The sequence below is a fragment of the Ornithorhynchus anatinus genome, chromosome 7 (genome assembly GCF_004115215.2).
Source record: "Ornithorhynchus anatinus isolate Pmale09 chromosome 7, mOrnAna1.pri.v4, whole genome shotgun sequence".
Classification (NCBI taxonomy): Eukaryota; Metazoa; Chordata; class Mammalia; order Monotremata; family Ornithorhynchidae; genus Ornithorhynchus; species Ornithorhynchus anatinus.
Genome location: NC_041734.1, coordinates 65,791,380 through 65,816,082, shown reverse-complemented (window position 1 = coordinate 65,816,082; position 24,703 = coordinate 65,791,380). Strand labels below are relative to the sequence as shown.

At 50.5% G+C, this 24,703-nt stretch overlaps 1 protein-coding gene across 3 annotated transcripts in view; it reads right to left on the bottom strand.

Annotated features, from left to right (window-relative positions):
- The window catches only part of FOXP4 (forkhead box P4), a 70,846-nt gene that overhangs the window by 29,041 nt on the left and 17,102 nt on the right, over window positions 1-24,703 (bottom strand). For all 3 annotated transcript variants that reach the window (XM_029069176.2, XM_029069177.2, XM_029069178.2), the window contains exons 2-3: window positions 18,279-18,507; window positions 1,446-1,535 (exon numbers count right to left, since the gene is read on the bottom strand). In XM_029069176.2, coding sequence (XP_028925009.1) covers window positions 1,446-1,535; window positions 18,279-18,491 — 303 coding nt within the window. In that variant the 5' untranslated portion in view covers window positions 18,492-18,507. The remainder of the gene's footprint in view (window positions 1-1,445; window positions 1,536-18,278; window positions 18,508-24,703) is intronic.

Genomic DNA, 24,703 nt, shown 5'->3' with positions numbered 1-24,703 from the left:
AGTCAGTGGGCCAGTGAAGAACTCTCTCAACTAGCCCTAACCTCTCCAGAGAACCAGGTGGGGGAATATCACAAGAGTTGGCTGCCTCATCCCTTTGCCCCCCAGTTTTCTTCATTTGCCCAACAAGTTGCATTTCCAGCTTTGGAAGAGTTACCCCCCCACCAGGATATCCTCCTCTCGCTCCCACTCTTCTTTGGACCATCACAGGGGCCAGAATCCCTCCCTAGTCACCTTCCTCCAATTCCCCCAGGATCCTCTGGCCTTGACTTTCCCCCACCCCAGCTCCAGTTCCTTTGGAAGCATTTTAAAAGTTCAAATTTTATTTGGGATTTTGGAAAAAACTCAGATAAATGATCAATACATACAGTTTTGCCCTGTCCCCTCCCCCACCCCGCCTTCCACCCCCCCTCCCAGATGCCTGCTGGCCTGCTCAAAATCACTCTCACCCTCCTCCCTTCCTCCCTTCGATAGATAAACTTCCTTTCAAAGCTGCCCGCCTCACTGCTGCAGTGCTTAATCCCTCATTCATTCTGAACCTCCCCCAGCAGCCCAAGAGGAGAGGGGAGGGCCAAGGGGTGGGGGAAGAGGGCAGGGGGCAGGGGAGGAGAGAGGGAAGAGAAGAGAAGGCTGGAGGGTGGAGAGGAAAGGGGGTAAGGGGAGGAAAGGGAAGGAAAAGTGGAAAGGGGAGAGTAGAGAAAGGGAAAGAGGAGGAGGGGGAAGAAACAGAGGGAGAAGGAAGGGGGGATGGAGGGGAGGAAGGAAGAAAGGGAGAAGAGAGAAAGGGGGAGAGAGAAGGGCAAGGGGAGGGAAGGAAATTTCCCCCTCAGTCTGTAAGTTCCTTTAGGGCAGGGATCATGCATACTAGCACAACAATATTGTACTCTCCCAAGTCCTTAGTACAGTATTCTGCATGCCCCCTGCTCCCCTGCCCCGTAAATGCTCAATAAATGCCGTTGGTGGACTGATTAAAGAAGGGGAGGAGAAGGAGGGAGAGATATGGGGAGAAAGGAGATGCCTGATTGACCTTAACTCACACCTGCAAGTTGCCCAAGTTCTTTGTGACATAAAAAGGCTGGACTCCCTCACTCTGACCATCTCCTCCTCCTCTCTTCCCAACATCTTTCTTCCACCACCCTCCCTTCAAAGCTCCCAGGCTCTGGCCAGTCAGATGTGCAGAGCCGGGGAGGGACAGAAGGGGGTTGGGAGACAGGCAGGTAGGGCCCAATCCTGAGCAAAGGGCAGACTGAGGCCAAAAGCAGGTGAGACTGGGGCTGATGGATTGGATGGCGAGAGCCAAGGCCAGGCCCCAGACCCAAACTTTCCTCCTAGAAACCCATGGATAGGAAGAGCCTCTCGGGCAATGCTGCTTGCTGATCCATCTCTATCTCTCTGCTGAGAGGAGAATCACCAGCCTAAGGTCTCCCTCCACCCCTGCAGCCCCTTACCTGTACAGCTGATTGCTTGGCCTCATTGCCCCCTGGTGAATTCAGTCCGGTTGCCTGTTGGAGCAGGAATTGACGAGCCACCTGGAGTGCCTGGAACACAAGAGTGGGAGGTTTAGCATAACTGCGCCTGTGATCCATCTATTCATGTCTGTCCCCCTCCTCTAGACTGTAAACTCACCGTGGGCAGGGAATGTGTCTGTTATATTGTACCCTCCAGAGTGCTTATTACATTCTACAAACAGTAAATACTCAATAAATACAACTGACTGACTGACATGTGTGAGTGGTGAGAGAGGTGGGAGCTAAGGAAAAGTGGAAGAGGTGCAGGGTGATGGACAGTAAGGCTGGGGCTTTTTTAAAATGATCTTTGTTAAGCACTTACTATATGCACTGTATTAAGCACTGGGGTAGATTAATTAATTCATTCAGTCGTATTTATTGTGCACTTACTATGTCAAAGCACTGTACTAAGTGCTTGAGAGAGTCTAATATAAAAACAGACATATTCCTGCCCACAATGAGTTCACAGTCCAGAGGCGAGCTCACAGTCTAGAGAGGCGCACTAGAGGGGTAGATACTTATATAAATACACACAAAGAGGGGTAGATACAAACATAAATACACACACAGAGGGGTAGATACAAGCTAATCAGGTTGCACATAGTCTGTGTCCCTCATGGGGCTCACAGTCTTAATTCCCATTTTACAGATGAGGTAACTGAGGCACAGAGAAGCAAAGTGACTTGTCCAAGATCACACAGCAGACAAGTGGCAAAGCTGGGATTAGAATTCAGGTCCTCTGACTCCCAGGCCCATGATCTTTCCACTAGGGCATGCTGCTTCTGGAGAGACTACCCATGCCTGGCTCTGAGACCGGGATAGGGAGTGACTTGGGGTGTCAGCTTCCTTCTCACTCCACTACTTACTTCACTTTGCTGCCCAGATTAAAAGCTAAATCCACGTCTCTCCACTCCACAAGAACTTCCAGTGGTTGGCCATCCAATCAATCAGGGGTATTTAATGAGCACTCAGTGTGCAGAGCATTATACTAAGCACTTGGGAGAGTACAATACAATCGAGTTGGTAGACAAGTTCCCTATTCATCAGGAGTTTACATTCTGGAGGAGGAGACAGACACTAAAATAAATTATGGATATGTACATAAATGATCTGGGGCTGAGGGTGGGGTGAATACCGAGTTCTTAAAGGGTACAAATCCAAGTGCTAGAGTGACACAGAAGGGGAAGGCCTTAGTAGGGGAAGGCCTCTTGGAAGAGATAATCATTTTAATAATTGATGGGGAGGATGATGGCCTGTCCTATGAATAGGGAGGGAGTTCTAGGACAGAGGGAGGATGTGAGCAAGGGGGTGGCTGTGAAGAAGACAAAACTGAGGTGTAATGTAGATTGGCATTGGAGGAGTGAAGCAGGCAGTCTGGGTTGTAATAGGAAATTGGTGAGATAAGGTAAGAAGGGCAAGCTGATTGAGTGCTTTAAAGCCAATGGTAAGGAGTTTCTGTTTGATGCAAACTGTTATAAGCAACCATGCGAGGGTTTCTGAGGAGTAGAGAAACGTGAACTGAACTTTTGTTCAGAAAAATGATTTGGGCAGCAGAGAGTAGTAAGGCCTGGAATGGGAAGGGACAGGAGGCAGGGAGGTTAGTGAGGAAGCTGATAACAGTAGTCAAGTAATTATACCATTGACTGACTGGATCAGTGTAAGCAGTTTGGATGGAGAGGAAAGGGTAACCTTTAGTAATGTTGTGAGGTAAAATTGACATGATTTGGTGACAGCTTGAATAGTGTGGGTTGAATGAGAGAGATGGTTCAAGGACAACGTCAAGGTTATGGGCTTGTGAGACAGGAGGATAGTGGTGTTTTCTACAGTGATGGGAAAAATAAGAGGAGGGCAGGGTTTGGGTGGGAAAATGAGGAGTTCCATTTTGTACATGTTAAGATTGAGATGTTGGTGGGACATCCAAGTAGAGATATCCTGAAGGCAGGAGGAAATGTAAGATTTCAGAGGAGAGAGTTCTAAGCTGGAGAGGTTGATTTAGGAATCAAACTTGTAGAAATGGTAGATGAAGCCAAAGGAGTGAATGGGTTCTTCAAGGGGATCCAGAACTGAGCTTTGAGTGAACCCCCCCATCCACAGAAAATCCTTACCATCAGCTTCAAAGTACTCAATCATCTGGACCCCTCCAACCTGGACTGTAAGCTCCTTGTGGCCAGCGTTTACCAACTCTGTTGTATTGTTCTCTCCCAAGCGCTTAATACAGTGCTCTGCTCACAGTAACTACTCAATCACTGCTATTGATTGATGAACTCCTACTAACCCAGCCCACACACTTGGTTCCTCTACCATCAATCCTCATTATATCTTGACCTTATGTATCTGTCTGCCGACCCCTTGCCCGTGTCCTCCCTCTGGCCTAGAACTTCCACCCCCTTCAAAGACAACAGACCATCTCTCCACTGTCAAAGCCCTACTAAAATCATATCTCCTTCGGGAAGCCTTCCCCGATTAAGCCTCCTTCTACTTCATTCCCTGTTCCTTCTGTATCACCTATGCAGTTTGATCTGTACCATTTAAGCACTTGATAGTCACCCTCCCCCAGCCCTACAGCTCATATGTCCATATAAGTCGCCTGTCTTCCTCTAGACTGTAAGTTCCTTTTTGGTAGGGATTGTGTCTACCATGCCTAGTGGAGTTAGAGGATGTGGGTTCTAATAATCATAATAATAATGATGATGGCGGTATTTGTTAAGCGCTTACTATGTGCAAAGCACTGTTCTAAGTGCTGGGGGGATACAAGATGATCAGGTTGTCCCACGTGGGGCTCACATTTTTAATCCCCATTTTACAGATGAGGTAACTGAGTCACAGAGAAGTTACGTGACTTGCCCAAAGTAACATGGCTGGCAAGCGGCAGAGTTGGGATTAGAACCCATGACCTCTGACTCCCAAGCCTGGGCTTTTCCCACTGAACTACGCTGCTTCTCTAATCCCGGCTCCACCACTTGTCAGCTGTGTGACTTTGGGCAAATCATTTCACTTCTCTGTGCCTCAGTTACCTTATCTGTAAAATGGGGATTAAGACTGTGAACCCCACATGGGACAACCTGACTATCCTGTATCCCCCCCAGTGCTTAGAACAGTGCTTGGCACATAGTAAGCACTTAACAAATGCCATCATTATTGTGATTATTATTACCCCAGCCCTTAGAACAGTGTTTGAGACATAGTAAGAACTTAATAAATACCATAATTATTATTATTAATTCTATTATACTCTCCCAAGCACTTATTATTATTATTATATCTGATAAGCACTTACTATGGATGGATACAAGCAAAATGGGATGGACACAATCCTTATCCTGCATAGGGCTCACATTTAATACTTAGTGCTCTGCATACAGCAAGCACTTAATAAATACTATTGATTGATTGGTTCAGGAGACAGCAGACTCCCCTTCCTAGACACTCCTGCAGTAGTAGTGGGTGACTTCACCCCTCCTATGATGGGGTGTTTCTTAGGCAATCATATTTATGGAGTGCTTAATTTACTTATTTATATTAATGGCTGTCTTCCCCTCTTGACTGTAAGCTCATTGTGGACACGGAATGTGTCTGTTTACTCCTGTTTTGTAGTCTCCAAAGTGCTTAGTACAGTCCTCTGCACACAGTAAGTACCCAATAAATAGAACTGCCTGACTGGATTACTATGTGCAGAGCCCTGTACTATGCACTTGGGAGAATACAATATAACAATATAATTCTCCTCAAAATGGCCATGTGCATGGATGTGCATCCATGCACATGTGTGTATACATGAGAGTGATGTTTCCACCCCAAACTGTCTTCCAGCCCTGTAGCTTGTGTGGGGAAATCTCTCAAGCAGAGGCTGTAAGGTATGTGGCCTTGCTCATGGATATCCCTCCACAACTGGCACACACGTATAGACTTCCTGACCACAATCATAGGAGCCAATTCTTCATTTTGAGTGTGGGGCATAAGGAGGTAGGGATGGTAGAGGAGGCCAGGGGTGGAGTAGATCAAATTGTCAGTAGTCAACAGGCCAGCACCTCGATCAGGGTCTTTTCATCCCTGTTTGGAGACGCTGATCTGGGAGTTTGGCTCAGCTAACTGGAGTGGAGTGGAGTGGACATTAGGGCCACTGCTGGGTCAGAAGGCACACTGACTGGCCATCATGCCCAGACCATGGCAAAGCTGCAGTACAGAGAGATCGCAGGAGGCTCCCAGATGCCCCCCTCTCACCAGCCAAACCCACACAACCCAGACCAGGGGCTTCATGTGCCCAGGAGGTTCTGACTCTCTCCTGGCCCCTCATCTCGTTTCACCCTCCCCTCCACCCTTCAAAATGGCTAATGGCTGGCAGTGGTAGAGACCGAGGGGCTGTAGCCTGGGGGGAGGGAAGTGGTGGGGCCTGGGGCGCAGCTCTCTCCCTTCTACCCCTCCCAGTCGTGAGATACAGCTGCCTGGGCCAGGCGGACTCCTCCTCACTAGAGGCCCAGCTATGCCCACTCCCTCTGAGCCCCATTCCTGAGAAAGTTTCCTGGAGACAGGGAGAAGAGGAGGCTTGCTCAGATTCCGGATTCACTTCTGAACTGGGAAAGTCAAGAGCCCCAGGGACGGGGAAGGGGCTGAAGAGAGGGATGAACCAGGATAAGATCTGTAGGGAAAAAGAAGCTTTCTCTCAGTTTCTGGGCCCCATTCTTCTCCCTCCCTTCCCCCCCCCACCACCCCTTGGGCCCCCTTTCTGCCTCCCTCTTTCCATCCCCCTTCTCAGTCAGTCTCCTGCTCCAGGTTCATTGGCCAAACAATGACCTCTTTGTCTACCTGAGAAGTAGAGGTGGGGGAGGGGGACATGGCTCCCCAGGTATCAGAAGGGAGCGGGATTAGGGGGGGTGGGGATCACAAGAGGCAGAGGAGCTTGGACGAGGCCTAGTGCTCATTTTCTCTCAGCGAGGGTGGAGAGGGCAAGAAAATAGCAGAGGATCTTGGGGACCTGGAGAAAGTCAGGGACAGTGAGAGGAGGGGAAAACCTGGAGGCTCTCCTAGTCTAATCTCTGAGGGGGGAGGTGGGGATCGTTAACTCACTCTCTCTCTGCTGATTTTGTTCTCTGAAGCTCAGAATTATGAGATTTACAGGAATAGAACCCCACGCCTCACAATCTCACCCCAGGCCCCTTTCCCTGCTTCTTCTCTCCCCAAAGGGCGGCCACACCCCAGCACCTGATTTTTTTTTCCCCCAATAGTATTTATTTGTTAAGTAGTTACTGTGCACTAAGTGCAGAGGCAGATACAAGATAATCAGGCTGGACACATTCCATGTCCTACATGGGGCTCACAGTCTTTAATCCCCATTTTACAGATAAGTGAGACACATAGCTGAGACACAGAGAAGTTAAGTAATAATAATAATTAATAATATTTATGGCATTTGTTAAACACTGTACCAAACGCTGGGGTGGATACAAGCAAATCGGGTTGGACACAGCCCTTGTCTCCTGTGGAGCTCACAGGCTCAATTCCCATTTTTCAGATGAGGTAACTGAGGCACAGAGAAGTGAAGTGACTTGCCCAAGGTCACACTCCAGACAAGTGGCAGAGCTGAGATTAGCACCCATGACCTTCTTACTCCTAGGCACATGCTCTATCCATTTGACATGCTTAAGTGACTTGCCCAAGGTCACACAGCCGACAAATGGCAGAGCTGGGACTAGAACCCAGGTCATCTGACTCCCAAGTCTATGCTCTTTCTGTGTTCTTTCGGTTGTAGTCTGGGCTCTGCCCTTAGCCTTTCTGTGCTTCAGTTTTCTCAGCTGCAAAATGGGGCTAAAGTACTATTCTCCTTCCCTCTTAGAGTGTGAGCGCCATGTGGCTCTAGGACTATGTCCAGTCTGATTATCTGGTATCTGTCCTGAGACGTAGCACAGTGCTTGGCATGTAATAAGGTCTTAATACATACTTTCAACATAATTATGAGAAGCAGGATGGCAAAGTGGTTAGAGCATGGGTCTGGGAGACAGATTATGGGTTCTAATCCTGGCTCCATCACTTGTCTGCTGTGTGACCTTGGGCAAGTCACTTCATATCTCTATGCCTCAGGTACCTCCTGTGGAAAATGGAGTTTGAGATTGTGAGCCCCACATGGAATAGGGACTGTGTCCAACCAAATTTGCTTGTATCCACCCCAGAGTTTAGTATAGTGCCTGGCACATAGTAAACACTTAGCAAGTACCATTATTATTATTATTGTTATTATTGTTCCAATGAGTTTGGAAAGCTGGTGCTGTTGCCAGGAGCCTGTGCCCAGGGAAAACGCAGAGGGAGGAGTGTCACTGGTAGCCAGGCAAGCCGCCCCTCAATCTGGGGCTCTGAGGGGTTTCGAGTGGCCCAAAAGGGCTAAGGCTGCATCCTTGAGGCTGGCCAGAGATCACAGCAAGGGCTAGAGGATCAACATTGTCCTCACCAATCCATTAATCAACCAATCATATTAATTGAGCTCTTACTATAATAATAATAATAATGGTATTTAAGCACTTACTATGTGCCAGGCCCTGTACTAAGCACTGGGGTGGATTCAAGCAAATTGGGTTGGACACAGTCCCTGTCCCACATGGAGTTCACTGTCTCAATCTTCATTTTATGGATGAGGTAACTGAGGCACAGAGAAGTGAATAGCATCATACTAAGTGCTTAGGAGAGCACAATGCACTTGGTAGAGCACCCTCTGGATACTACAGCAGAGTTAAGATTGAATAATTTTCTAGGCTCAGTCAAGCATAAACCAGTCACTTCTTCTCATATGGAAGACTGTTGTCTTTCAGGAGACAAGGGTGTGGGGAGGCTTCTCTCTTTCCTCGATCCCCAATTTTTTTTGTCCAGTCTGAGATCCTGGGTGCCATTCATTCATTCATTCAATAGTATTTATTGAGCGCTTACTATGTGCAGAGCACTGTACTAAGCTCTTGGAATGAAAAAGTGGGCAACAGATAGAGACAGTCCCTGCCATTTGACGGGCTTACGGTCTAATCGATTGTCTAATCGCCATGCAGATGGAAGCCCAGTGGAAAGAGCAAGGGCCTGGGACCTGGGTCATAATCCCAGCTCTGCTGCTTGCTTGCAGTGTGATCTTGGGCAAATCACTTATCTGTGCCTCAGTTCCCTCATCTGCAAAATGGGGACTTTATACCTGTTCTTCTTCCTACTTTGTGAGCCTCCAGTGGGACTTGATTATCTAGTATTTACCCAGCACTTAGGACAGTGCTTGGCATCTAGTAAATGCTTAACAAAAACCATTATTATTATTATTATTAATATTAATAATTCAAACTTCCTGGCACGGGGGCTGTGCCTTCCCCCACTGTTTCCACTGCTTCACTGGGACTCTTGGGCCTGGTCATCTCCAAGGCAGAAGCTGGTTCTTCTTCCAGTCTTAGTGGGGTTCTGAGGGAAAGGCAAAGAATCCTGAGGTGGACAGTTGGCTGGGTGGTCCCGAACCCCAAAACCTCCACATTCACCATTGTTAGGGCCGGGGTGGGTCTACAAGGCCCCAGCTGAGGCAGTGAATTGAAACTGATAGAGAATCTGGATAATAATAATCATGCTCCTAAAGCTTCTTTTGTGCCAAGGTGCTGTAGTAGACATGATGACCAGATTGGACACAACCCCTGTCCCAAAGGGGGCTTCCCCCTTGTAGAGATGAGGAAACTGAGGCACAGAAGTGACTTGATCAAGATCACAGAGCAATCAGTTACATTTACTGAGTGCTTACCATGTGCAGAGCATTATACTAAGCACTTGGGAGAGTACAACAGAGTTGGTAGACACATTCCCTGCCCACAACTAGCTCACAGCCTAGAAGGGGAGACAGATATTAATATAAATAAATAATAAATGATGGATATTTACATAAATCTTGTGGAATTGAGGGAGGGTTGAATAAAAGGAGTAAATCAGGGCAATACAGAAGGGAGAGGGAGAAGAGGAAAGGAGGGCTTAGTCAGTGAAGGCCTCTTGGAGGGATTGTGCCTTCAATAAGGCTTTGACAAATGACGAATGGCGGAGCCAGGACTAAAACTTGGGTCTTCTGACTCCCAATCCCATGTTATTTCCAATCTGTCATCCTGCCTTTCAACTGAGACCAGCCCCTGAGGGTGGTTCCCTACCAAGCAACAGTGTCCCTCCCCACCCCCCAACCTCCAGCCTTTATGTGGGGTGGTCTGGGGGCTTCTGCTAGCTGAAGTGATTTCTGCAGAATCTGGTTTTCTTTGTGCCACTCAGGGCAGCTCTTTAGGAGGAAAAGCACAGGTCTGGGAGCCAGGGAGGAGCCAGGGAGCTGAGTTTTTGTCCTAGTTCTGTCTCTGGCATGCTGTCTCAACTCCAACAACAACAATAATTGTAATGTTTGTTAAGCACTTACTAGGTGCCAAGCACCTCACTAAGCACTGGGGCAGATCAAAAATAATCCAATATGGGGTTCACAGTCTAAATAGGAGGGAGAATCAATCTCTTTTATTTATTGAGGAGTTACTGTGTGCAGAGCACTGTACTAAGTGCTTAGCACTGTACTAAGAACAAGTATTGAATACCCATTTTATGGATGAGGAAACTGCAGCCCAGAGAATCAGTCAGTCAATCATATTTATTGAACACTTACTGTACTAAGTGCCTGGGAGAGTACAGTAGAACAATAAAGAGACACATTCCCTGCCCATAACGAGTTTATAGTCTAGAGGAGAAGAGAAGTTAATTGATTTTCCCATGGGACCACCCAGCAATCATATGGTGGAGCAACAATTAGAACCCAGGCCCTCTAATTCCCAGGTCCAGGCTCTTTCTACTTAGCCACTCTGCTTCTCATCTTTCTGAACCTCAGTTTCCTATAAAACATGGATAATGAAACCTCCCTCTCCCTACCTCACATGGACATTGTGAACATAAAAATGAGATCATTGTTGTGAAAGAGCTTTGAAAATAAAAGTGCTTAAAGTATCATAATTATTATAATTATTTGGCTGGACTGCTAAAAATCTCATCCTTCTCTGTCTGACTCCACTTTAAAGAAGCAGCATGGCCTAGTGGATAGAGCATGGGCCTGGAAGTCACAGGGTCCTGGGTCTAATTCTGGCTCTGCCGCTTGTCTGCTGTGTCACCTTGAGTAAGTCACTTTACTACTCTGAGCCTCAGTTATCTCATCTGTAAAATGGAGCGTGAGACTGTGAACGCTAAGTGAGACAGGGACTGTGTCCAACCTGATTTGCCTGTATTCAGCCCACTGCTTAGTACTATGTCTGGCACATAGTAAGCTCTTCACAAATACCACAATTATTATTATTATTACAATTGTTATTAAGATGAAGATCTCCTCGGGATCCTGCCTGAATCCATCTCTGCTCTGATTCACCTGTTTTCCAAGGTGACGCTTCCAACTTTGGAAGGGAGATCTCAACTACCCGTGCAGCTGAGGCAGTCTTACTGCAGACTGCTCTCTTCCACAGCACTCAGCAAGTTTCTCTGTAATCATTACTTTTCTATTTGTTCCTGCATAGCAAAATTTAGGATCACTAGTCAGGATCTCTCCCTCCAATGGAGACTGTGAACCCTATGTGGGTCAGGGACTGTGTCTGACCTGATAGCCTTGTATCCATCCAGACACTCAGAACAGTGTTTGATACAGAGTAAGCGCGTAAGCACCTTTTTTTAAAAAAAGGATCTTCTGGTGACTCGGGTGTGAGTCAGATGAGACAGGAGTTTTTAGGGTGCCTTTTCTAGTCCCTTTCTCATTTGGGGTGAGCTGCCTAAATAGGGCTGCTTAACCACCCTGGGTTTCTCCAAACATCCCTACCATCTCATCAGCCAGTGAATATTGGCATGGATCCTTTGGGTAGGGAAAAAAGGTTGGGTACTCTCCCAAACACTTGTTACAGGGCTTTGCACACAGTAAGCACTCAATAAATACGATTGACTAAAACGTATGAATATGAATAAATTGACGACAACCCACTGTCCTCTTCCTTTACATATGCCTGAGTTAGAGAGAGCAGTTTGACCTAGTGGAAAGAGCATAGGCCTGGGAGACAGATGATCTGGGAACCAGTCCTGACATTACCAGTTGCCTGCTGGATGACCATGTTCTAGTCACTTACCTTCTCTGTGCCTCAGTTTCCTCCTCTGTAAAATGGGGATTCTATTCTCCCTCCTACTTGGACTGCTCCTACTTGGACTGCAAGCCCCAGGTGGGACAGGGATCGTGTCTGACTGGATTATTTTGTATCTATCCCAGCACTTAGTACACTGCTTGGCACCTAGTAAGTTCTTATTAAATACCACAATTATTATTACTTTTCCAATAGTGGTGATGGTTGACACCAAGTCAGCCACACTCTCCAGCCCATGTTTTGTGGGGCACCTGATTGGAGTGAGAGCTGTGAAGTGGAATATTGCTGGGTATCCCCTGCAGCAGCAGGCACTGCTAGATCCTTATCTACTACTACTAATAATAATGACAGTAGTATTTGTTAAACGCTTACTATGTTCCAAGCATTTGCCCCAGCCTCAGCCTCATAGCACCTATGTACATATCAGTAAATTATTGATATTAATGTGTATTTCCCCCTCAAGACTGTAAGCTTGTTGTGGGGAGGGAATGTGCCTACCAACTTCTTGGCTTTGCAGAGGGTGGCATTCCCATCCACAATAAAAACAGCTGGAGTGCTTTTCTACTTGGAATCGAATACAGTTGGGAAACTTGGGAGAAGCAAGAAAGAAGCCAAGGTTGGTCAGGCTTGGGCCCCAAATCCACTCTTGGTTGGATACCCCTTTGGGGGCTTGAAGTGTCATACCAACTTGGTAGCCCTGACGCCCTGCAGCCCAACCACCTCTGCCCAACCAACCAGGTTCAAACAGGAAACATTTGTAGAAAGTGGGTCACTGCAGGGTGAGGACCCCTGGCTTGGGAAAGATGCAGCAGATTTACAGGCAAGTTTCTAAAATAATAATAATGATAATAATAACAATAATAACAACAATGGAATTCAAGTGTTTACAAAATAACAGAGTTGGTAGATACATTCCCTTCCCACAACGAGCTTACAGTCTAGTGGGGCAGAGGGCCTACTCGCCGGCTTGAGAGTATGACCCATGCAGGGGGAGGCCTCAGCCTCTGTGCCCCTTTCTCAGCTAAGTCTAGTGGCTTTTCAATCCTTCAAGGCCACCTTGCAGTCTCACTGAGTTACTAGCCAGGCTGGGTTCCCAAACCTTACCCTGCTCCACCCCCAACACCTCTCCCTGGGTTCTAGAGCCTGTCACCCCTCGTGGAGCTGGGGAGGCTGGGCCAGTGCTCAGACTTTAGTGGCAAGGGAGTTAGTGTTAGGTGTCCCTTCCCAAGACTGTAAGTTGCATCCAGTTAACCCCAAGTTAGCTCCAGGGGCCTCAGGGGTCCTCTATGCAGTGCTCTCCCCTTCTACACTGAAAGTTCCTTGTGGGCAGAGAAAGTCTACCAACTCTGTTATTTTGTATTCTCCCAAGTGCTCAGTATAGTGTTCTGTACAGTAAGCACTCAATAAATACCACTGGTTGATTGGTGACCAGGTTGGGTCTGAAAAACCCAGTCCAGCTCCTAACTCCACTATGAGTGGGGAAGATCAACTCCAGACCAGATCACTCCATCTTTATCTGAGGACCCCTAGAGACCCCTCAAGCTCCCTGGCAACCTGGTGGAGGTGACAGGAAGGGTGCAGAGGGAGTGTGGTAGTGGTCCTCATATTTACTGAGCACCTACTGGGTGCAATGCACTGTGCTAAGTGTGTGGGAAATTCCACAGAAGGGAAAGATGGCAGAGATAGAGAGGGGCCTGGGGTTGGGTGTATGGAATAGTTGGGGAGGCTGTGGAGAGAGATGGGGAGACCAGTTCCTGCTGACCCTCCTGGTGTCCCAGAGAGATTGGTCACTCTTGTGTCCTTGCTGACTGCTCGGAGCCACTGCCCCTTCCCCTCCCCCAGGCAGGCAGTCCAAGGGAGCTGGGAACAGGCAGAGAGGAAGGGAAGGAAGAGCCCCCCCTCTCCACTTCTCTCACCCCTTGCCCCCTCTTCCCCCCCAACCCTCAAGCTGTTCTGCTGGGAGTTAAAGCTCATTAATGTGCACAGTCTCGGGCCTTTGAATCTCGTCACAGGATGTGAGCGAGCAGGAGGGCCGGCTGGAGCCGTTGCCACGACGACCACGGTGGGAGTTCCCAGACGCTAGGCAACCCTCCCATGACCCCGTCTGCCCTTTCACCCCCCCAACCCCGGGACAATGGGCAGGGGAGCTATTGAGGCCCTGGGCCTTTCAGTCAGACTGCCAGCCCCGCCTGCTCATGGGGGGAGGGGGGAGGAAGAGGCCTGCAACCTCCCAGCCCCCCCAGCTCATGGCCCCTCGGCCCAGACCCACTCCCAGCTGGGGTTCCCGTCCCACCAGGAGGAATCCGACGGCTATCCGGCTCCCCACGCCGGGGGCCGGGCTGGGCAGAGCTGACCCTCAAAGCTGGAGCCGCTGAGGCAGGGGCCCGGTTCCAGGCAATGCCACTGGTGGGCAGACTGGGGAGACCAGGCAGATGGGGGAGTCCAACCATTTCAGTATCTGGCCACCAAGACCTCCCCCTCCAAACTGACCCACACCCCCTTGGCCGGTGCAGAGAGCCAACTGCCCTTCAATGTGGGCAGTTGCCGTGTGCCCTGTCTTGGCCTGGAAATTTCAGGGCCTACCTGGGGGTGGTAGGGACCTAGAGGGGGTTCCCCTACGTGCCCAGGTTGGGGAGGAGTCCAGTTCTCTCCATAGTATGAAGGACTAAAGGTAACTTCTTCCCCACCCCCGCCCGGGCCTGTCCCAGGTCACCCAGCCGACCAGCTCCCTTCATCTCTGTTTAAACAAGCTCCCCCGGCTTGCCCGTTGCATGGAAACAGACACTCCGTCTTGTTTCAAAGTGACGTGAGCTCCCTCCCGAGTGCTGTTTGTTTCAGTCTAAACTCCTGTCACCCTGCCTGACTTCTGACTCCCCTGTTTATCTCTCTCTCTTTCTGTCACCTCATTACTCCCCAGCAGGGCTCACGTTTAAGGGCTTGTTTACTCAGAGAATGCACCCTCAGCCTGCCTCCACACACACACACACACACACACACACACACACACACACACTCCCCCTGCCACCCCCCCCCCACCCCTCCCTGCCCCCGAAAGAGACAGATGGGCAGAGGGAGTCATGGAGAGACCCAGAACAACCGTCAAATCCAGAGCAGGACCAGAGTAGAAAGAGCTCCCAAGGAGCAGGAGCTGGTTGTCCAAGCCGAGGGGTTCACTCAGGATCACCAGCCACTCCTTGCTGCACCCCAAATGCCTGGTGCGAGAGCCACACCCCGCCCTCCCCCCCCCCGGGTTCCTGAACTTCTAGCCTTCCACCTGCCCTCTGAACTGGGATGCTGCCCTTGGGGGCGTCCCACTTACTCTGCTTGCTCATCCCACACCTTAATCACTCCATCTTGGACACAGTCTTGGTTCCGCCCTGGCCCCTGTGGATCTGATCCCGAGAAGCCTCTTCCAACCCTGTGCTCCAGCCACGTTCTCTTGAGGGAAGATCTTGGAACAGAACAGCCTCCAAAGGACTCCAGGAATACCAGTGGGACTTGGAGGGCCCCAGCTTAACCCGAGGAGGCTAAAGCGAGGCTGTGGGGAGAGGGGGCTACCTTTGGGAGAATCTAGAGAGGTTCCTGAAGACACTACTTCCTGTCCTCTTTTTCCCACTGCTTTGGAGTAAGGGGACTATTGGGGGAGGGGAGGATTCCCCTAGAAGTGAGAGAGAAGCAAGCGTAATAACTTCTTGGCTTTGCTAGCCCTCTGAGGCCCATCTGAGCCGAGTGGCCATGTTTGGAAAACAGAAAAAGGGGAATGCTTGGTCCTCAGCAAAAGGATTTCTCAGGATGCCAGGTCCAGGCAAGCGCAGGACATGCACGTGTGTGTGCACACCGCCCCCCCCCCCCCCCCCCCCCCCCCCGCCACGCACACAAGAAGGCATTGAGTTGAATACCGAATTAAAACCAACTTTCCAGTTGGGCTACTTTTCCCTTCAAATTTCACATTCCTGGCTGCTGTGACCCTTCGGGGGAGGCAGTAAGCAGGTAGGAGAGGCTTGGGCTGGCAACCCTGGGCAGCAGGGACTCTTGGAAATGGATAGATCTGGGGCAGATCTGGGACATTTCCCCTGCGGGAGGGGTTGGGGGACACTGTCTCTTCTTCTTGAAAGCCCTAAACAAAGTCCTCTGCAGGACTCTCACTTCCAGAATCCCATACTGACAGCCCTTCAGGCCAAAGGGATTTGAAGATTCTCCCTTGCTGGGGTCAGCAGGCCAATTCCAGTGGAGTAAGACATGTGCTCCCTCTTCTGCCCCACCCCCACAACTGGAAAATGGGGTGGGTCTTATTGTCTTCTAAGGTCCCAGAGGCTGAGGCTGTGAGAGAAGGGGAGTGCAGGTCCTTTAAAGGCAGACTGACAGGTCACCTTGGAGGGAGTCTGCTTTGGGCTGAAGGACTCAAGCAGGACCCTACTCACCCCTCCCCGCACTCCTCCTTCCCAATTTCCTGGGCCAGAGCCAGGCCCGGGGATCCTGGGCTTCCATTTCTTGGCTACACTCTGGCCTGAGACCCCGACCCTGGAGGATGGGTTGTGGGGACGAGAGAGGATCTTAATTTCTCCACTCTCATCCCCAACCCCTAAACCCACTGTTTTAGGCACAATCTTTGAGAACTACTTTGGGCACTAGTTTCCTCTTCTGTACTAGTGAACCCACAAGCTCTGACTCTCCGCAGGTGGGATGGCGGGAAGGGGACTGACTCCTTGCCGGGGTTGGGTGGGGTGGAGGAATAGGGGGAGGAGGAGGAGTGGAGGGAAGTCTCTGGGTGGCTTAGTTGCTGCACAGTCCCCTGCCCATTTCTTCATTTGCACTTGGCCCTGGGAACGGGGGTCACGAATGTTGCAGTTTTAGAAACAGAATCAAATAAGGAAAGCCATCGCCTCCCATGCAGGCAGCCAAGAATCCTGGGGCAGGAGGACTGCCCACTGGCCAGTTCTTGAACTTGTCAAACAGTTCAGTCCCTGGGGAGCCTGTCTTCTTCTCAGTGAAGGAGAGGAGAATGGCGGGGGAAGCTCAGGCTTCCAAAATTCCTGGGCCATGTAGGAGGTGGAGGGCAGTTGGAAGAGGAGCAAAGGGGAGAGGGGGCAAGGAAGTCAGGGAAGCTGGGGGGACAGGCTGACCATTTCTTCCACTGAGCCCAACTCTCCCTTCTCTATCAGGGCCAGGAGGCAGGGCCAGACCCACTGAACCATACTGCCCTGCAGGGGAGAGGCCTGTTACCACCACATCAGCTCAACTTCAGGAAACCCTCTCAACAGGGGCCTCAGTCCACCTGCTCAACATAGTCTGTGCCTGAGAGAGGAAATGGGCTCCAGTAGTTTATGCATAAAGGTTGAAGAGACACCCACACAGAGCAGGCCCATGCACAGCTTCCCACCCACACACACACATTCACACTCCCGGGCATATGGCGACGACAAACACAAACACTCTAGGAGAGGATTCACACAACAACACATGTAACTGATGAGAGGACCCACATTCATTCAGAGAGGTGACAGAGCTAGAAAGGACACACTCACACAGGTGGAGCGGATACACCCCAGGGAGGTATACCCACAAAGAAGGTACACACGAAACTACCAGCTCACAGAGACCAGTCAAACCCTGACACAAAGCCAGAGCGAACACAGCTTCCAAATCCCTGCCTCCTCCCATTTGTTGTCTGCTCAAGAGTCATGGAGGGATATAGTCTGTCCTCTTCCAGAAGGCTCCTGGTTTCACAGGTTCCGGAAGCCCAGCCAGCCCGGCACTTCTCTCCCCACTCCTGGGACCCCCAGCTCCTCCTCCTCTGTTAATCTTCATGCCCCTCCAGGCTCGCCCAGCCCCATCACTCCTAGGAGACCCCAGTCAGAAAGGCTCTGCCCCATAGGCCCCGGGCCAGAGTGGGTGAGTTGGCAGAAAGAGCCCGGGCTTGGGAGTCAGAGAACGTGGGTTCTAATCCCAGCTCTGCCATTTGTCTACTGTGTGACTTTGGGCAAGCCAATTAACTTCTCTGTGCTTCAGTTCCCTCATTTGTAAAATGGGGATTAAGACTGTGAGCCCCACATGGGACAACCCGATTATCTTGTATCTACCCCAGTGCTTAGAAAAGTGCTTGGCACATAGTAAGCACTTAACAAATACCATGATAATAATAATCAGAGAATGAGAGGGTCACACCCAGCTGGGTCTGCCTGACTCATCCCTCTAGACTGTAAACTCTCTGTGGGTTGGGAAAGTGTCCACTATTTTGTTATATCGTACTCTTCCAAGTGCTCAGTACAGTGCTCTGCACACAGTAAGCATTCAATAAACACAATTGATTGATAGACCTGAACCTGTCTGACTTCCTTCCTCCTGACAATTCCAACCCCACACAAGAGCTAAAGGAAGGGGGGAATGAGGAGGGGCGGAGGAGGGAGGCCACTCCAACTTGCACTGCCCTTCAGCCAGGTCAGATTTTCTGGGCATATGGGAGAGAAGGAGTGGGAGGGGAGGGGGAGACAGATGCCTATCGACACCCCTCCCCCACATCCTTCCAACTCCTGTCCACTTGGGGAGGAGGAGAGTTGAGACCCAAGTTTCCCCCCGCCCCCAACCACCCCCCACCAGGGCCAGGGGCAGGTCTGGGAGCAGAGCCAAGGCTCCAGCCTCCTACCTGTTGTTGCTGGAAGTGTAGGAGCTCCACTGGACTCATCTCGCCATTGCTCTCTCCGCTTGCAGCTCCATCCCTGCCCGCTCCTCCTCCTCCTCCTCCTCCAGCCGCCGCTCCGCCGCCCCCGCCACCGTCGGCCTGGCTGGAGAGGCTGCTGACCCCGTTCTGACTGGACGGAGTGGACCTGATTGTCTCTGAGGCGGATTCCACCATCATGTCGCTCTCGCGGGACCTGGGGGAGGGGATGGGGGAGGATGGGGGGGCTCTGAGGCAACGGGACCCCAGAGGCTTGGCCTAGCTCTCCCTCTTCTGGGGCCGTCTCCTCCTCCAACCTCACCAACCCAGCCCAGGGGCTCTTTCCTCCCCTCTCGTCCAAACCCAACTGGGTGGGACCAAGTGGACCCCATCCTCACCTCACCTTCCCCTCTCCCCAGGGGAATCAGGAAAGTGGGGGAGGTGGGTGTGGGCCTAGAGTGTCTCCTGGGGCTCTCCTCTCTTGCTTCTGCAGGGGCAAGGCACGAGGGCTAGAGGGGAACGATCCTGCCATATTTCCCTCCCTCCCCTTCCATCCAGTGGAGGGGGAAGCAGAGAAAATCAAGAAGCAGCAAGACCTAGTGGAAAAAGCCCAGGGCTGGGAGTCAGAGGATGTGGGTTCTAATCTTGGTTTGGTCATTTGTCTGCTCTGTGACCTGGAGCAGTCACTTAACTTCTCTATGCTTCAGTTATCTCATCGGTACAATGGGGATTAAGACCGTGAAGCCTATGTGGGACAGGGAGTGTGTCCAACCTGATTACCTTGTGTCTCTCCCAGTGCTTAATGCAGTGCCTGGTACAAAGTAAGAGCTTAACAAATACCATTAACTATATACATATATATATATATATATGTATACACACACACTTAGGAAGCAGCATGGCTTAGTGGAAAGAGTCAGAGGTCATGGATGTCAGAGGTCATGGATTCTAAACCTGGCTTCACCACTTGTCACTGGGTGATTTTGGGCAAGTCACTTAACTTCTCTGTGACTCAGTTACCTCATCTGTAAAATGGGCATTAAGACTGTGAGCCCCACATGGGACAACCTGATAACCGTTTTTCTACCCCAGTGCTTAGAACAGTGCTTGGCACATAGTAAGCACTTAACAAATACCACTATTATAGTTATTATATATACATTTAAATTTAACCAGGTGATCCCCTTCCCCAGGGTCTGTTGGACATCCTGGCTTAGGCAGACAGGCAGGTGGACCATCCTCATCTTAGTGGTAACATTTCTTCCCTTCCCTAAAGAGTTCTTGCTCCCCTTCTTATTCATTTACTCGTTCAATCGTATTTATTGAGCGCTTACAGTGTGCAGAGCACTGTACTAAGTTCTTGGAAAGTACAATACAGCAATAAAGAGAGACAATCCCTCTCTCTCCCTCACTGCTGTCCCCAGAGAACACTCTAACCTGTTCTCCCTTCCCTGGGCAAGGGACTAGGGTAGGGGCCTGAGATACCGTGAGGATCCCACCAGATGAAGGGGGGCGGTGAGAGTGATTCATCTCCCTCCTGACCTTTTCCCCAAATGACCCAGGGTAAAGAGGGGAATCTGGAAAGAATGGAGATTCTCACTGCTTCCTGCTCCTCTTCCCATTCCCAATCAGAGCTCCCTCTCCTCACTCCTCGGGCAGTTTCAATCTGGATTGGTGCAGGGAAACAGGGAGGGGGAAGGGGTCGGGGGCCAGGGAATGGGAACGGGATGAGACTACTGACCGGCACAAGGGATGGGGCCTAGGGGTGGGGGCTCAGAGGAGATTGAGCACCCCAGTCTGCGGCCTTAATGGCAATGTCAGCCACAGGGCCAGGGGCTGGGGCATGATGGATGGGGCTGTGCCTTCTCCCCCCATGACTGCATCTCAGCAGGCCCTGCTGCCAGCCTACATCTTCTCCCCTGGCCACCGTCGTCAGATTGTCGGGCTGTTCTCAGTGGACAGGGTGCGGCCCCATCCCCGTCCCCTCAGGGGATGAGGAGGAGACACCCCTTCTGGTACTCTCCTCCCCCTCCCCCTTGACCCCTAACCCCAGCCGCTAAGCCCTGACTCTCCCACCTCCTACCCACATCCCTGAAGATCAAGGAGGGAAAGGATCCCTGCCCCCTCTCCACCCATGCACCCACCCAGCCCCATCCACCTCTACCTCCGCCCATCTCTTCCAGCAACCGACAGGCACCTGGCAATTTGGGGGTGGGGAATGAAATAATAACAGTGGCATCTGTTAGTGCTTAATATGTGCCAGGCACTGTACTAAACGCTGGGGTGGATACAAGCAAATTGAGTTGGACACAGTCCCTGTCCCATGTGGGACTCACAGTCTTAATCCCCATTTTACAGATGAGGTAACTGAGGCCCAGAGAAGGTCACACAACAGACAAGTGGAGACACTGGGATTAGAACCCATGGTCTTCTGATTCCCAGGCCTATGCTCTATTCACTACGTCATGTTGCTTCTCATTATGCCTTGCTGCTGGACCAAGTAGCTTCTTCTCCCTCTGCACAGGCAGAGAGTTTGAGGTGAGGATAATAATGACATTTATTAAGCACTTACTATGTGTCAAGCACTTTTCTAAGAACTAGGGTGCATACAAGCTTATCAAGTTGGACACAATCCCTGTCCCACATGGAGCTCATAGTCAAGTTAGGAGGGAGAACAGGTGCTGAATCCCCATTTTGCAGATGAGGGAACGGAAGCCCAGAGAAGTTAAGTAACTTGCTTGAGGGTACACAACGAGTAATTGGTGGAGCCAGTATTAGAACCCAGGTCCTCTGTCTCCCAGGCCTGTGCTCTTTCCACCAGGTCACATTACTTCTCACTAGGCTGGAACATGCAGTGGATGAGGGGGAGAAATCCTGGGGTCTCTCCCCCATGTCTCACCCCTTTTTTTGCACTGGTTGGGGGTGATGCAGAACGACAGGCAGATAGCCTGGCGATTGCTGTGGTGAAGCAGTCAACAACCAAAGACCAATGGATGCTTAGTAACCCCTCCTCTTAAAGAGGCTCTCATTTGCATCATCAAGATTATCTGCATCTGAAAAGTCATTTTCACAGGGCATATGGAATGATGTGAATTCCCTTCACTTGGCTTTCCCTGTTCCCTCCTCATGCGCAGACCAACATCACCCCTCACCCCCATTCACCTCACACCCCTTGCCTCCTCCAACCCCATGCTTGTCCACCTCATAATAATAATAGTCATAGTGGTACTTGTTCAGCACTTACTCAAGTGCCAAGCACTGTTCTAAGTGCTGGGGTAGATACAATTTAATCAGGTTGGACACCTACCTCCCTCACTCTTAGCTGCACTGCACAGCTTTCTACCCAAACACCTGCACACTTTCCTCACCATTATACCTGCACATCTTTTCTCCCAAACTTCCATGCTAGTGAATAGAGCACAGGCCTGGGAATCAAAAGGATCTGGGTTCTCATTCCAGCTATGCCACTTATCAGCTGTAAGATGTATTTATTCAATCATATGAGGGCATAGTGTGTGCAGAGCACTAAACTAAGCACTTGGAAAATACAATTCAGCAATAAAGAGAGACAATCCTTGCCCACACTGGGCGTACAGTCTAGAATGGGGGGAGACATACATAATAATAATAATAATGTTGGTATTTGTTAAGCACTCACTATGTGCAGAGCACTGTTCTATGCTCTGGGGTAGATACAGGGTAATCAGGTTGTCCCACGTGAGGCTCACAGTCTTCGTCCCCATTTTACAGATGAGATAACTGAGGCACAGAGAAGTGAAGTGACTTGCTCACAGTCACACAGCTGACAAGTGGCAGAGTCGGGATTTGAACACATGACTTCTGACTCCCAAGCCCGGGCTCTTTCCACTGAGCCACACTGACATCAAAATAAGTAAACAGGCATCAATATAAATTAAAGAATTATAGAGATGTCCATATATACAACACTGGACAAGTCACTTGACTTCTCTGGGCCTCAGTTAACTTACTCATAAAATAGGGATTAAGCCTATGAGCCCCACGTAGGGCATAGGCTGTGCTCAACCTGATTAGCTTATGTCTACCCTCAGCACTTAGTACAGTGCCTGGCACATAGCAAATGGTTAACAAATACTATTTTCCTCTAGACTGTAAGCTCATTGTGGGCAGGGAATGTGTCTGCTTATTGTTGTATTGTACTCTCCCAAGCACTTAGTACAGTGGTTAGCAGGCAGTAAGTGCTCAATAAATACGATTAACTCACTGACTCACAGAGAGCAGGAGTCCTGGGATGGAAGTAAGGCACAGCCTGTCTGTGGGAGGGAGAGCAGAGGCAGTGAGCAGGGGGAGGAGAGAGTTTTTTTAGTATTTTCAAACAAAAGTGCAGCAGGGGTCCTCGCCTGGGCCCCCAGCCCTGCCTCTGTGGCCAAGGCATCACTACCAGGCGGGATGGACACAGGGGCAGGGTGGGTTGGGGATGCCCAAAGCCCAGCTGTGTCCCAGGCACAGAAAATCTAAACAATAAACTTCCAGGAGGCCAGGGTGATCGATCCCACAGCTTTCCCCTTTCCCTGCCCCTCCTCCCCTCTCTTGCAATTCTCCACTCTATTGTGCTTCCTCCCTCCTCCTCTTAGAGTCTCTCTGGGCAGGGGGCCTGGATCATCCAATGGGAAGAATTTCCTCAGATTAGAGGCCTCTCATTCTCCTGCCCAAGACACTCCCACCCCCTGCCCTCCTCTGGCTCTTGCTTCCACCCTCCCCCTCCGCCTAGCCTCCTTCCAGCTCGGTACCAAATCTCCTGCCTGTCCACCTTCTTCCAGTAGCAAGAATTTGGGTCAGGGGTCCTGGGGAGCCAGTGCTAGTCCAAGTCTCCAGTGACCCAAGCCCAGGCTCCTTCCAAATTTCATCAGAAGTGTTTGGGAAGCTGGGGTCTGGACTGGAACAAGCTCCATTCAACCAGAGGCCTACATGAACCCAGTGTAGCTCAGTTTGGGGGCAGTTGAGGGCTGTCTGGGTGGGAAGCCAGGATTGGGGGTAATGGGGCTGGTGTTGGTGGGGCTAGGGGCTAATTTAGTAGGAAATCAAGGTTTGGGGTAAGGGTCCTGGTTACCGATTGGGCAGGAAGCCAGGGTTGGGGGTAATGGGGCTAGGAGTGGTGGGACTGGCTACGGGTGATGGGACTTACTGAGTGGGAAGCCAGGGTCAGGGGTTATGGGGCTGGGGTTGGCTGAATGGGAAGTCAAATTTGTGGGTAAATGGAACTAGGGGTGGTGGGGCTAGGGACTGATCGGTGGGAAGCCAGAGTTGGGGGAATTGGGGCCGAGGGTTGGCTGGGTAGAAAGCCAGGGTTGTGTAATGGGGTTGTGGGTGGCAGGGCTGGAGGCTGATTGGTAGGGAAGCCAGTGTTGGGGGTAATAGGACTAGGAGTGGTGAGGTTGGGATCCTGCTGGATGGGAAGGCTAGGCTAAGGGTCATAGGGTTGTAGGGTCTGGCGGTGATGTCTTCCAATCTCTGCTGGGGCCCTTGGTTCTCTGTCTGGGTGAGCAGCAGGAACACCTGAATCTAGGGAAATGGGAAAACTGCCTCTCCTATGCTAGCATTCCCTCCCTCCCCTTGCCCTCATCCTCTTCACAGCTGGGAGGAGCAGCAATTTTAGAAAGAGAAACTCCAGTGGAAGGCCGGGAGGAGAGGGTCCAGGCAAGAAGGAGAGAGGACAGGGTTGGGGGAGAGGACAGTTTTGGGAATCAGTCGGTGAACACTTGCTCTATGCAGAACACTGTACTGAGTGCTTGGGAGAGGTCATGGGCAGGGGAGGGGGCATGGGGAAGGAAAGGGTTAAGGTACGGGCATGAGGGAGAGGGCATAGAGACATCTTTTGTGTCTTCAGCGAGACCATATGGCACTATTAATGACCATGACTTTTTAATTAATAGTTGCTTAATTGAGCAGCACCATTTCTCTCGCCCTGTAGCTTAGCCTCCCCCTCCACTGACTGCCTGTGGACCTGTCCAGTGCCCTGCCAATTCATCAATTAATTTTTATTGACATTTCCTTCCCCAAATAGGCACAAGACCAGGGTTTTCCAATTAACACCTCTGTGATAGCTAATTAGCACAATTAACAGACTGATGGGTGCCCCTGAGCAGCCCGAGATACCAAATTGCACTTCCTCCCAAGTACCTACCCGGCCACACCAATTCAGGGACACAGACGGGCGCAAAAACACATTCAGCCGAATTTCTAATTTCCCCCCAGGCAAGCGGACTTACGCCTGCGAATGAAGCATTTTTCCCCCCCTATATTTGTGAAGCACTTACTATGTGTCAGGCACTGTACTAAACAATGGGGTAGATATGAGCTAATCGAGTTGGACACAGTCCCTGTCTCACATAGCGCTCACAGTCCTAATCCCCTTTTTACAGATGAGAGAACTG